The 14,667-nt window shown below is 44.6% G+C and overlaps 1 protein-coding gene across 1 annotated transcript in view; it reads left to right on the forward strand.

Moving 5' to 3' along the window:
- Msrb2 (methionine sulfoxide reductase B2) overlaps positions 1-14,667 on the forward strand; it is a 23,366-nt gene extending 8,699 nt beyond the window's left edge. The window contains exons 3-5 of the mRNA XM_059262457.1: positions 1,368-1,444; positions 12,805-12,952; positions 13,931-14,667. Coding sequence (XP_059118440.1) covers positions 1,368-1,444; positions 12,805-12,952; positions 13,931-14,035 — 330 coding nt within the window. The 3' untranslated portion in view covers positions 14,036-14,667. The remainder of the gene's footprint in view (positions 1-1,367; positions 1,445-12,804; positions 12,953-13,930) is intronic.

Here is a 14,667-nt window from a genome sequence, read left to right on the forward strand (position 1 = left end):
CTCAGCATCACCAGTGCTATGATGGCAGCCGTGTGCCACCAAGCCAGACTTTAAGTTTGAGGCTTTTAGAGAGTAAGAGCATCCAGGTGTGTCTATCTGGTAGACTCACCAAGTGGATTCGAACATCCTCCAGGAAGCTTTTTTAAACAATGCAGTTAGCGCTATGGGGAGTTTTTAAGTTGGCGAGTCTAGAGAGACAGGAGGGCTGATTCCCTGGCGGCTCTGCCACTCAGCCAGCATGCCGTGCTTTGAATCCTGTCGTCTGTGTGGTTGGGTAATGCTTGCCACCATGACATGGCTTTACCTTGTGCAAACTCTCTTTGTAATTTTGTTGACTGAGGGGATGATAAAGGGATTTAACAAAATTTTTTAAAGAGTATTTATTTTATTTGTGTGTGTGTGTGTGTGTTTGTGTGTGTGTGTGTGTTTGTGTGTGTGTGTGTGTGTGTGTGTGTGTGTGTGTGTGCATGAATTTATGTGTACCATGTGTGTGCAGGTGCCCAAGGAGGCCAGAAGAGGGCACCAGGTATGGACTGCACTCATTCGCTGCTCTTATTCCCCTCGTACCCCCTTCAGCTGTTCAAAGCCTACACCTTCTTTGAATCCTGTGGATGTAGTGCTTTCATCTACACGATGACCAAGCACTGGGGCCCGGGCTCATCATTTAACCCTGACTGACTCTACACAGTGTTGACGCTGCATGATGTGTGTTAACGGCACAACCCCAAATTCACTGAACAGTGCTTTTGATGTATTTGTGTTTTCTCTTCCCTTCTCTCTCTCCCTCACCCTCTCCCTCCACCTCTCCTATCAGGGATCCATCTCAGGGTCTCTGCATACAAGTGAAGTACTCTACCACTGAGCCCTTTATATTCCGTCTTTAATTAGAGAGTTCAAAGTGTCCTAGACGAGTGTTTAGACTCCTGTTGCTTTAGCCCTTTTGAGATGAGAGAGTGAAATCTTCCAGGATGGCAGAGGATGGGACTGGTGTTCATGCTTTTTCACGGACTTTGATGTTCTTGGATGAAAGGTGGTACATAAATACAAAGCATTATTAATGTCACAATTTGAATATTTGGCATGATAAAGGCCAGGCTGTGAAGAAGCTTGCAGGCTGCTTCCTTGGCTGACTGCAGTTTTTCTCTGCTGACACTTGCACGTTGTCAAATGAGTGCAATTCCTTGACTGGAGCTTTATTGTTTGTTTCTTGGTTGATTATTTTTTTTCAATGGTGGCGATTGAGCTTAAGGCCTCTCGAAACCTGGGCAAACACTTTAGTACTGGGCCAGCACACCCTCACTCTGCCTCTTGGGTTTGTCTGCTTTATTGCCCGAGTGTGATGATGTTCCTTGCTCCTTGACTTTCAGCCTTTCAGTGGGATGTACTTGAACAACAAGGAGACAGGGATGTACCATTGTGTATGCTGTGATAGCCCACTCTTCAGGTAAGATGACGAATGTGAAGAGATCTTAGATAAATAATACTTAATAAATAATACTCCCAAATTTCTTATTTTTTGGTGCTGAAGACTGAATCCAAGGACCCCCTGTGTGCTTCCAGCCCTCAGGGGCCATTGATCGGCTTTGTCCTCTCTTATTACCGCTGGAAGGAATGCTGCTCATGCAGGATATCTGTCTGTCTTGATTTTTTTTCTGATATTTCATGTAGCTGACAGGGCTTCCCAGCTCATGTTCTTCCTTTATGTATCTCTGAGAGAGAACAAAGTTCTGATGGGGACTTCGTGATAAAGCCATTAGGATTTTTTAGAGGGGAAAGTATGTAAAGAAATCTAAACCCTAATAGTATTTGCGTGGCCATATGATTAAAACTATACCTCTCCCCGGGAAAATGGGTTTATAATTTAATTTAGCAAGCGCAGACTTTTATGAGGCTTGATTCCCCACAGTTCCCGACAGAAGCGAATACCGTGCCCTCGTCTACAGAGCTAAAAGTAAATTTAATTGTCCCTTGATTTCAAAGCCTCTTTTAAGTCAATCAGCATCTCAAATCTTTCAACAAAGGCTTTTTTTGTTTAGATATGCAGGAAATAGTCTTTAAAAAAGTAGATTCAAGGAAGAAGAAAGGAAACATCTTTGAAGTCTTGTTTTTCAGAACTTCAAAGATGTTTTCCTTTCTTTTGCATCAACCTTAAATTGGTTTAGAATAAAATATAAATCAAGCCAGCCCTGTGAATCTTCCATTAGGCAGATCCTCCTTCTGTCCTCTGGGCTTTCAGCAGCCTGGCTTCTTGGCCAGCCCGCTGCTAATGCGCGCTGCATTAGGAAGGCAGACCCTTCCTGCAAGGACAGGCGTGATTAGGATCGATTTTCCCCCGCATGCTCAGGAGGCCAGGCCATGGCCCAGGCATACCCGGTGCTGGTGAGGAGCTACCTGGAAGAGCCCACTACCAGTCACCAGCCACCAGCTCAGGAGCACCAGGGAAGACCAGAATGAAGTAAGTTCTCACACAGTAGTGTTGGAAGAACACATGATTTTTTTTTTCCTTGTCAGATCACAGCCGTCAACACAGACTTCTGTGATCCCAAGAGGTCTTTTTTTTTTTTTAATTCACTTTATTTTTAATTGTGTGTGTATGTGCATGCATGTGCACATGTGTGTGCATGTGTACACGGGTGCCCTCAGAAAACAGAAATGGCCCTGCATCTGGAGTTACAGTTGTTGCGGGCTGTCTGGCGAGGGTGCCGCCAGCCACACCTGTCATCTACAAGCACGTCACATGCTCTTAACCACTGAGCCGCCACCCCTGTAGCCCTGACATCAAAACTTGTGAGGCCTTTTGTCCTCCAGCAAGCAGTCAGCTCTCCAGCAGATGCAGGCTGAGGGCATCCTCCAATTTAGTTCAGACCTGACCTTGTCGACTTGGAGACAGTGTCTGATCCGGGGGGCACAGTTCAGTCCCCATGTCCTGTGCTCTACTTGTGATGCCCAGCATACTCGCCTGGTTGTGACCTGGGCTCCTGACCAACCAGCTCTCAGCCAGGCTTCCCACACTCTCCCGTGTTCCCTGTTTCTCTTGAGTAATACCCAGGACTCAGGAAAGCACTTACATTTACCACTGCATTGGAAAGGGTATCACCGTTATGAAAGATACAGTTGAAGAGATAAGTAGAATGGGTGTCGGGGAAGCATACTGGGTTCCATGCCCTCTCTGGGAAAATTCTCTAGACGCTTCCATGAGTTCAGTTACCCAGAAACTCACCAGACCCTGTCCTTTTGGGTCTTATGGAGGCTTCATTCCAAAATCATGGCCATGAGTGATCAGCTCCCTTCCCTGCATGTTGGGGGTGGGGCTGAAAGGCCCAATACTCTAATCATGCCTTGGTGACAAGTCCCCATCCTGCATCCATCCATTAAGCTATTAGACTACAAAAAGATACTGTCACTTTGAGGATTATGAGAATTTTAGGAGTTTTATAATGCTAGAAAATGACAGAAAGAACCAAATATACAGTTCACAGAATCACAGCAGTAAAGCTCGAGGCTAAGGTTTCAGAAAAAATGCCTTTTCCTTCATCATCATTTCTGTCAAAAGGAGAAGTCAAAGGTTAGGATGACTAGCTTCCTTTCAGCTGGGGACCTTGTAAAAGTCTAAGACATTCTTACTATTTAGCTGCTGGATAGGTGTCCTGTTTCTCAATTTGGAAGATGAGAAGTCATCCTTGTAAGAAGGCACGCCTACTGTCCAATCTCCAAGGTCCTGGTGACTCCGTTGGTGTCCTCGTTTCTGTTTATTTCCAGAGGAGGCCTTCCTACTATCCAATGGCTCCTCTCCTCTCACCATCTGGGGTCAGTCACAGCATCGAAAAATAGGGGAGCAGAGAGAGCAGATGTGGGAGCCCTCCAAGATTCCAACTTGTGGTTTGACTCAAGGTCGGAGCGTAAGAGTTTACATTGCTCTCCAAGGCTGCATAATAGGGTGCAAAGGCATGGTTACCAGGCGTCTTATACTTCAAGGCCTAGTCACAAGATGCTTTGCCATGGGGTGTGGTTACAGGTGTTTTGAAGGGTCTACACTTGGTTGTACGTTGTATGCCCTCCCAAAGCTGTCCTGTGTCTCTATCTTTTTTCTTAATCTACTTCTATATTTCCTATCTAGCATTTCTCAAATTCCTCACTTCCCCCTTCAAGGGACTCTTCAATAGGTTGGGGCTGAACCCCAACACTGATCCCTGACAAGCAGAGTGAAGGGCTCTGGCCAGCAGAGCTTGCTATGGTGAAGGACACACTCTGTGTCTGCACTACAGATCTGATCTCTATAGAAGCCTCAGGTTCCGTGTGACTGTTGAGCATCCAGAGTATAGCCAGTGTGGCCGAGAAGCTGGGCTTGTTAGGATTTTTAGCAAATTTAAGCTTAAGAGGCCACATGTAGCTGGTAGCTATAGTGTTAGCACAATGCTAGTCAAAATTAAGAAAGTTATGTGGCCAACTCTGAGTCATAGTGAAACAGTCCACATCCAGAAGAAATCCAATCAATACTCTGGAAGCCTGTTTACCAAGTAGCCAGTTCCCTGACCCGGCAGTTAGTTCACGAACCTCCATTGTTTCTTTTCAGTCATTTTAGTTTTAAAGGCAAAGTATCCCGCCCTACCCCCGCCGCTTTTTAAAAGAACTTTTGAGGTTTTGTTTCATTTTCTTGCTGATACTGAAGCTAAAAATAAAGAAAATAAGAATATATCCATCTTGCTTCCTGTTACTAAAGAATATATCTGTCTAGCTTCCTGTTACTGTAAGAATATATCTGTCTAGCTTTCTGTTATTATAAGAATATATCTGTCTAGCTCCTGTTACTATAAGAATATATCCGTCTAGCTTCTTGTTACTGTAAGAACATATCCATCTAGCTTCCTGTTATTATAAGAACATATCCATCTAGCTTCTTGTTACTATAATAAGCACAGGAGCTAATCAGCTTATAAATATTTTGGCTCACAGTCTTGGAGGTCTCATTTTTATGGCAATAGTGTATGATAAAGCAAAACCCAAACTGCATGGACAGGAACAAAGGGGAGGAAGGGTAAAGAGCTAGGCTCCCACAGTCCTCTTCAGGAACGTACCCCTAGTGACCTAAAGAACTTGCATGAGGCTCCATCTCTTAACAGGTCCACACCTGCCAGTAGCACAAAACCTTTAACATTTAGGCTTTAGGGGAACATTTGTTTGGGTGGGAGCTCCACCTCAACCCCTGGCACCCTGGCATCTCTATACCCAAAGAGTCTGGAATGTTTGGAGGGAGTATGGATGTTTGGATGGTGGCCTGGTACCTACTCCTCTGATTCAGCCTTCCTCTTCCAAGAGTTCTCTTTGTCTCTTTATCCTACCTATGCTTCCTGCCTGGCTACTGGCCAGTCAACTTTTTATTTATCAACCAATCAGAGCAAAACATTTACAGCATACAGACCATCCCACAGCACCTCCCCTTTTCCGTCTATTCAAAAAAGAAGGGTTTAACTTTAACATAGTAAAATTACATATAACAAACAGTTATCAAGCAAGAATTACAGTTACAATATCTAGTCTACTTGTATTTGGCAAAATTAAAGAAAATATTCTAGCTATCTTATATTTGTGAGTCTAAAGTTTTATATATAATTTATCTTTTATCATAACCATGGAAAATTATAACTATCTAGTCTTCAACTACATCAAAGACCCCAGAAGGATATAATATTACCTAAGTAAACAGAAAGAGCATTGTAAGCAACTTCCAAAAATCTAGAATGACAGAGACAACTGGCTACCTAGAAAGTCACTCAAAGTTCCTCTGCAACGTTGGGGCATCCATACTTCAGCCTACAGGCCTAAAGTCTCTCAGTCGCTTTTCTCTGTGTCTTGTAGAATATCTGGCAGTTTCTTCTGTGAAGCAGGAACCTGAAGGACCATTTTGTTGCAAAGTTCGTGGTCACCTTCCCATGGGTCCTGCATGTCCAGTTGATACAACATTTTGTCAAGCAGTCCAGGCAGTTTCTTGCCCAAATGGCTATTTTTGCCAAGAAGGAGATAAATTCCATATAGTGTGTCTTTGATGCCCATTATTCTCTTGGAAGTAAATCAGTGCTGCCAGGAGCAGACGTGTCTCACTATCCAGAAAGTCCAAGTTTTTAAAACATTTTAAATACCATATTCTGTAGATCTTTGAAATGTTTGAAGATTACCTATCTAATTGAAATATATTTATGTATACTAAGAAAATTTAACTAACATGACTATAAGTTTGATTATCATAGATGACTAATTATTAATCTATTTCTTAATTATCCATCACAATTTCAAATGAGCTGCACAAATGTAATATCTTAAACAAGAGTAGAAATATACATACAGTATAACAAAATTAACTTTAAATTTGTATCAATAAACTAAAATCTATACCAATGTAAACCATTTTAAACAAGTTGTTTCTGTTTAAAAGTTGGTTCAATAATCTACCCTTTCATCCTATCATATCTATACTATCCCCTTTTCTTCTTTAGAAAGAGATTGCATTTATAATCAATAACAATTTGTAACCAACAACCTAAAAAAAGACCAACATCTATAATCCATTTTTTGGGAATGTGGGTGTAGTTTTCTAGGCTACTTCCTGCTATAAAAGGCACTGTATTCTTATGGGGATCCTGAGAAAATTAAGAATATGGCCTGGCTAGCTCAGTCAGTAGAGCATGAGACTTAATCTCAGGGTTGTGTGTTCGAGCCCCACGTTGGGTGCCAGAGTCAGAATGAAGGGAAAAGTTTGTCAACAAAAATTGAGTCAGAGAAATTAAGAGACAAATTCAGGAACCCTGGCTTCTTTTGCAAGTTGGTGGTCATGCTATATGTTCTTGGGATGTGTTCACCCTTATTCTGTACTGACTTAAGTTCCTTAGAGCCTGGGTTTCTCCATTAAGCCTTCTTGAGAACACACACTGCATTTGGCTTTTTTTTTTTCAACTCTTCTAAGTTCCTGTTACTGTGTCAGCACACAGTTCAGAGCTTAAGTGCTTCCAACTGGCCCAAACATTTTATTTAGCGAAGGAGATGAAGCTGATGGGCTGTTTGAGGCCCTTGGCCAGTTAATTTTATGTACATAATCATGGGTTGAATGTGTGTCCTGGTTAGTTTTGTTGTTGATTTAACACAACCAAGAGCCACGAGGGAAGAAGGCGTTTTAATTGCATTTGTGGAAGTTGTCTTGATTTGTGTTTGATGTGGGAGGGCCCAGCCCACTGTTGTCGGTACCAGCCTTGGGCAGGTGGTACTGGGTCATGTTAGATTTTGAATCTGAGCACAGAGAGCACATGCAGTAAGCAACATATCTTCCTGAATGGTTCTGGTCCTGACTTCCTTCAGTGACGGATTGTGGCCTGGGAGTTGTAAAATGAAATAAATCCTCTTACTCCCTATGTTCCTTTTGGTCGGAGAGTCTTATCACAGCCACAGAAAAGCCGGCTAGAGCGCTGTGCCTCTGAGGAAGACATGTTGAAGCCTTCATCTCCAGAAGCTGTGAACATGACCTTACGTGGAAGTGCGGTCACTGCAGATGGAATGTGTTGCTTTAATCCAGTGTGACTGGTGTCCTAATAAGAGGAGAGGAAACAGGACCAAAGAGGAGACTGCACATGAAATGGACACAGAGAAATGGAGCGATGCAGAGGATTGCCAGTCACTTCCAGATTAGAGGAGGAGGAACAGAGAGGGCTTCCTGGGGCCCTGCTGAGGTCTTGATTTCGGACTTTCAGCCTTCAGACCCATAAGTGCATCCCACCCATTTTGTTGTAGTTTGTTAACACCACCCAGGAAGCTAAGACAATGTGCTCCAAACAAGCTCCTTGGCTCATCCGTCCATAGCAGCTTCTCTGCTGCTGAGCAGCCCCGGCATTGCTGATGTCACCCGAAGACTTCGGTTATGAAGTCCCTGTGGATAAGTAACAGAAGTCATGTTTTTGAACTCTTACCTTTTTAGAAAATATCTTTATTTTTATATATTTTAAATTATTACTATATGTATATGTGTACACACCCGAGTACACAGAGGTCAGAAGAGTGTGTCTGACCCCCTGGAGTTCCTACTGGTTATGAGACTCTCTGAGAAAGAAGTATGTGTTTTTAGCTGCCAGCCATCTCTCCAGCTTCTTGGACCCTTGTCCTGTGTCCAAGGGGTTCAGTACAATGCAAGCTGTCACCTTTGATGAGGAGCCGCATGCGTCCATGTAGTAGATGTTGTAATTGATGCTTCAAGTCTTTAAGAACTTGCTGAAGGCCCTTCTGCCAGTGTCCTTTGTGTTGCTGACACAGAACACCTGGTATTGGTTACTTTATTGAGCAGTTCATTTGGGGCCTCGGGAGACTGACAAGTCTGAGAGGATGATGCCGTATCTCCTTGGGTTCAAAACAGAAGGCCGAGGGTTGAGCAAGCACATGGAGATAAACACAAGAGTGGTTTTGTTTTACCAACTGGCTGTCTTGTGAACTGGCCCGAGCCTGTGAGAACTTCAGTATTCCCTCTTAAGACCTAATCACCTGTCAACACTGCCACGGGGCAAGGAACTTTCAGCTTAAATTGAAGTCATGTTCAGACCCCAGGAGTCATACATCTGTTAAGTGCTGGTACTCAGCTCGTGTTCCACAGGAACTGGAAGCGTGTCCACACCAAGGTCACCACCACCTGCCTGACAGTTTGCTGTGCACACCCTCACTTCAGCAGAGCCCTCAGCAGCTCTCAGTGGTGGTCTCTTCTCATGTGAGGAACTGAGTGAGGCCTGGCAAGGTTTAAATAGCTTACCCAGGATTCCACTGCTGCCAGCCTTCCGCTAGGCCTCGCTTTATTACCCAGGTCTCTGTAAGCTGTTCAGACAAGGCTTTGACTTGGTGTCTTCACCTTCTGGTGCCAGCCTTCCAAATCACAGCCACAGGTCCCTAGGGAGACACTACCAGACTCTCAAGGTACACCTGGTCAGGTTACCCCACAAGCTCGCTTTCCAGAGCCTGGTCCCCAGCCATGCCTGGCAGAGCTCCCAATGTCCTTCTCAAGGGTCTGCCTTACTGCAGTGAGTGGTGCCTATCCGTGGAGCTTTGTCTCCATTAGTCTGAGGGTTGAGTTGAGGGTTACCAAGCCGACGATACTTTGCAGTGTATCACCGCTCCCTAGAGATCCAGAATCAGCTTGTTAACCGCAGACTCTGGTGGCACTGTTCTGTCCGCTGCCTCCTCTAACTCCCTTCTTTCTCCCATGAGCTGCTTCTGGAAGGGTTTGTTGCCAGGAGTGGTGGGGCGTATCTGCAGTCCAAGTGACCAGGAGGCTGAGGCAGGGGGATCTAGAGTTCAAGTTGCCAGACTGGGTTATACAGTGAGACCTTATCTAAAGAAAACCTATTTCAAGATTATGTATTTTATGGTTATAAATCTTTCTTAAATTAGGAGCATTTGAGGAGCCTGATACTAGTTTGTTTTATATATATATATTTCACCCTGATGTCCTGCATGTCCCAAGTAGCATATAATATTGTTTAAAACTTCATGTATCCCTACTCAGAAATGAATGGGAATGCTCCTATGGTTACATTTAGAATTATCATTTATTACCCACTGCTTCTGCTGTTGCTTATGGGAGGACCTAGCTATGGAATATCCAGAAACACAGGAGAGCAAACTCAAAAAGCAGATACAAAAAAAAAAAAAAGAAAGAAAAGAAAAGAAAAAGAGAGAACTCTCTCAGAGTATCAGAGTACATGATCCAGAGGGGCTTCAGTTGGTGAGGAGTGAGCCATGTGACCTGCTAATCAATTAAATATGTATCATGGACTTATTACTTTGCCTTCATACTTACACTGTTGGTCTCCGATGATGTATCTTGGGCTTCTTATATTACTCGGTAAAAATCTCCAAGTTTCTGCCAATTCCACCAGTAAAGGTTTATTGTTTCCCATAAAGCCAGTTAATGGCTTTTTATTAGCCTTAGATTCATTTGTCGATTTTAAGAAGAGCTTTATTGCATTCATAATTCTCTATCAAAATCTCTTTAGTAGTTAGTAGTGCATATAATGCTGAGGGCAGGAAGAGGCAAGAGGTGCTTAGAGTATTTTTTTTCCTAGGATGAAGTATTCAGGTGAATTTGTTCTCTCTCTCTTTCCCTCTCTCTCTCCCTGTCTCTGTCTGTCTGTCTGTCTGTCTGTCTGTCTGTCTCCCCCATGCTAGGGATCAAACTCTACCTTGTGCACGCTGGGCAGGTGCTCTAGCACTATCTATAGAAGTGATCTCAGGTGAATAATTTTACAGAGAAACCACACCAAATGTGCAGCTGCTTCTAGATGGACTCAGGGTTGCTCACATTCCATAAGCATCTGTTATTGGCAATAATAACAAAAGTTAAAAAGAGTGACAGTGTATCAGGTCTTATTCTGAACATACTGTGTACCAAAACACCTCAGTAATTCTTCCTAGCAACCTTGTGAGACCATCATTTCACTGTTGGCCCATGCTCCATGAGTTGGTAGCACCAGAGGATCAAATAATACTTTAAGGATACAGATGTCATGGAGTGTGGCTTCCCACCGAGACCTTTTGGAAGTCAAGCTATTCCTTCAGAGATTCTCAAAAAGAAGCCCCGAGGCTTCCTGAGATATTTCTAGGGGAGCAGTGAGGTGCTGAAACTTGAGGCCCGGCCGGCCGGCCCTTGTATGTGCTAAGGATACTCTGTACCACTGAGCCACACCTCACTCCAGCCCCTCTTCATTCTGTGGTTTAGTTAGAACAATCTTGGGGTACAGTGAATGCAGAGTCACAGACACTGGTTTGTTTAAATGTTTTTGAACCAGACAATAAAAATATTTGGAAAATTATGAAATAACACAATCATGAAGTTGTAGTTGAAAAGTTTTTCTGTGTCCCATCCAGTCCTGCTCAGACCCAAATAAACAGAGACTTATATCAATTACGAATTGCATGGCCATGGCCTATGGCTCAATTTTCTTGCTAGCTAGCTCTTATAATTAGACTTAGCCCATTTCTATTAATCTATATGTCACCACGTGATCGGTGGCTTTACCTGCGTGCCATTACATGCTGCTCCCTAAATGGCTGGATGGCTTCTCCTTGTCTCTCCTTTCTCTTCCTGTCTATCTGCTTGGATTTCTACCTGTCTCTAAGCTGCCTTGCCATAGGCCAATGCAGCTTTACTTATTAACCAATGGGAACAACATATATTCACAGTGTACAGAAAGACATCCCACAGCACCTGGTTCATTCTAGAAAATATAGTTGTCACAAAAATGTTCTGTTAATACATAAAGAATTTATTACATATTAAAATGAAGTCAAGCATGGTAATATGTGCTTGTGGGCCCAGCCCTCAGGAAGCTGAGGCAAGATCATGAGTTCGAGGCCATCTTGGGCTACATAATGAAACTGTCTCAACAACAACAACAACAAAAAAGTCGTGTAATCCTGTTTTTAATTCCAAATCATGTTTCTCACTTGCTAAATGTTGGTCAGGGACCCTTAATAATTTGGGGGCACAGAGGGGCCCTGAGATCAAATGTTTGCCTTCCTGTCATGTGGCCTTGTTGCCCATGAGGCTGTGTCCAGCTGAGCTAGGCCTCAGATTCTTCATCACTCATTTGTCCAGTTTTAGGCAGGGCTTAACTTCAACTCATTTCTTTCTTAGGGAGAGATGATGGTCTCTGCTATCTGTAATTTTCTTTATGTTTCTGATGTGCTTTGCCGGCACTCTCCTGTGTGAGTTCTAAGAGAACGATAAGTCTTTTGTAATGCTGGGAGTCAAACCCAGGACCTTGCTCTGCCACTGAGCTGCAACCTGGTCCTGAGGGTGAAGTGTTCTGGGAGCAGGTCTCCACTCTTCAGCCCCTTGGCCCACTCCAGTGATTAGCATCCTTTGTCCCCAGGAGACCACCCCAAGCATCAGGCTTTGCCCAGTAATTAGTCAGAGTGCCAGGCTAATTGATTAATGACAATACTCATAATGAGAGCTCATGAGCACCTGCCACATGCCTTGTTTTCCACCTGGTGCCACCAAGGAGTCTCCTGAAATCCTCAAAGTGTCCTTGCAAGGCAGATATTACTGTCCCAGGTGAGGAACCCACGCCCACCTGAGATTGAGTAGCTGGCCTATCACACCTCTGAGAGGTGGCACGAGAGCTTTGGTTCTGCAGGGCAGGCAGCCCGTGTTCTGGTAATAGAAATTTCCATTGTTACAAACGGCTGTCTCGTTAGCTCTTATGCTGATGTGACTCCGTCCTGCAGACCTGCAGACCTTCCCCACCACTGTTACTCCTTTTTCATCTCTTCCTTTCCTGCCTTTGGAACACATGGATTCGATCTGTGGTTCCTCACATGCAAACGAGCTCACACAGCCTCCGTGGTCTTCGTTCTTTTAGGTCAGATGTAGAGAAAGAAGGCAATCCCACCCAAGGAACAAGACATCCTTTCACTATACCTAGGCAATGTCTTGAACAGCAAAGGAGCAGCAGGAACAATTCCCTGGCACTGAGTGTTCATGAAGCCCAACTTGGGGTCTGGCAGAGGGGAGTGGGAGTCCTGTCCTGCTCAGAACAAAGGGATGAGGCCTAAGAATCTCCTAATATGCCAACAGCCATGTGTCTAATGGCTGTGTGTCTGCACTGTTCTGTGACTGCTGTGTGTCTGTCCTGTGATCACTGTGTGTCTGTCCTGTGATCACTGTGTGTCTGTCCTGTGATCACTGTGTGTCTGCACTGTGATCACTGTGTGTCTGTCCTGTGATCACTGTGTGTCTGTCCAGTGACCACTGTGTGTCTTCACTGTCTCCCACAGTTCCGAGAAGAAGTACTGCTCTGGCACTGGCTGGCCTTCGTTTTCTGAGGCTCACGGCACAACAGGTTCAGATGAAAGTCATGCAGGGATCCTGAGACGCCTGGACAGTTCCTTAGGATGTGCTCGCGTGGAAGTAGTCTGCAAGCAGGTGATGTGTTTTGCTTTCTCTGAAAGGAAAGGAGCTGCCCTTTTCCTGGTGCCTCTCTTGTTCTTCCATGGTGTACTTCGTCATCAAAATGCCCTAGACTTGTACCCACACCTGTGATGGCCCCTCTCTCCCATCCCACCAGGCACTGAAGATGAAGGTGGCACCTCTCCACCTCCTTCCTACTTAGCAGCATGCCACCATCAGGCGGATTCATTAGCCCCTTACTCCTTGGAGCCTGAGGAGAAGGAGCTTGGGTCCAGACAGAAAACTTGGCTAGAGTTTTATTATTGTTATAATTATTACTACTATCATTATTTGTTGTGTTTGCATTTGTGTGTGTGTGTGTGTGTGTGTGTGTGTGTGTGTGTGTGTGTATGTGTGTGTGTGCATGTGAACGCAAGCTCCATGGCACATGTGAGAAGATCAGAGGACAAATCTCAGGTGTGAGTTTCCTCCTCCTTCCCGCTGTGGGTTCTGTGGATTAAGTCAGGTTGTCAGGATCACACCTCAAGTGCTTTGATCACTGAGCCGTCTTGCCAGCCCAAGGAGACTCATTGTTATGTTTCTAGTGCTCATGTTTTCTGTTGCATGGGTTTCATAGGACGGCAGTGGCTAGCAGATGAAAAGGACTAAGTTTTGCCTGCAGGAAGGAGAAGTGATTGTTGAGTGCTCACCAGGTTGTATTAATTCTTACCCGGCTTGTGCTGGGTTGTCTTCATAATGGCTCTATTGTGTAGGTTATGGTTGTGATCCCCATCCGATAGATGAACAAGTCAAGACCTAAGTTAATCATTTGCCCCCATGCTCACTGGGGCAGTAGTGCTGCCTACTGCCAGAGCTCTCTGTGTATATCCATATATCGATTGTGAACCAAATTCTAACACAAAAGCCATGCTTCCCAGCTGCCAGGCTCTGGGATGGGGTGGGCCATGTGGAGTTGTTTTCTTGTAGAATGACAAAGGCGTCTCTCCCCTGCAGTGTGACGCACACCTCGGCCATGTGTTTCCTGATGGACCCGAGCCCACTGGCCAAAGGTTTTGCATCAACAGTGTGGCCCTGAAGTTCAAACCAAGCAAGCACTGACCATCTCCAGGAGTCCCGTGCTTTGCCCTCCACCTTGTAGAACCTTGTTTCCGAATTCAGATGGACGCCTTGTTTCGTTCACAATACATTTAGGCTAAGGTTGTTACTGGCTTCACGGGAGCCACAGCTTCTTAGTCACCTGAAATCAACTCAACCCCAACTTCCTCTTGAGCTGTGGAATTTCACAACAACAAAAGGCAGCCCATTCTTCAACTGGCTTCCAAGGCTTCGGGTGGGACCTTTGCAGGATTTGAACAGGTTCGTGAGCTGACAAGGGTCCCCTAGCACCTGAAGTGACCTGAATTGGTCGTCGCAGTTAATTCCGTCATGGACGTCTACAGGTGAGGGTTCATGGGGGAGAGAAAGGGAAGGATGTCATGGATGAGATCCCAGTGCTGAGAAGGATGACGGGAGTGGCCGAGCATGGGAATCAGGTGCAGTGGTGGGTGAGATTTGTGGTTTCCTGTCAAGAATCTCACTGACTCAAACATTTGACTTCCAACCTTACAACCCACAAGTGGGATCCGTGTGAGTTGAGTCAACTTCAAGGAACAATGCTCTCCCTCAACTCTGTGCTACAACACTAACCTTCAAAATACTCAAATAAAATATTGAGATTGATGTTCACTTTT

The sequence above is a fragment of the Peromyscus eremicus genome, chromosome 5 (assembly GCF_949786415.1).
Source record: "Peromyscus eremicus chromosome 5, PerEre_H2_v1, whole genome shotgun sequence".
NCBI classification, from domain to species: Eukaryota; Metazoa; Chordata; class Mammalia; order Rodentia; family Cricetidae; genus Peromyscus; species Peromyscus eremicus.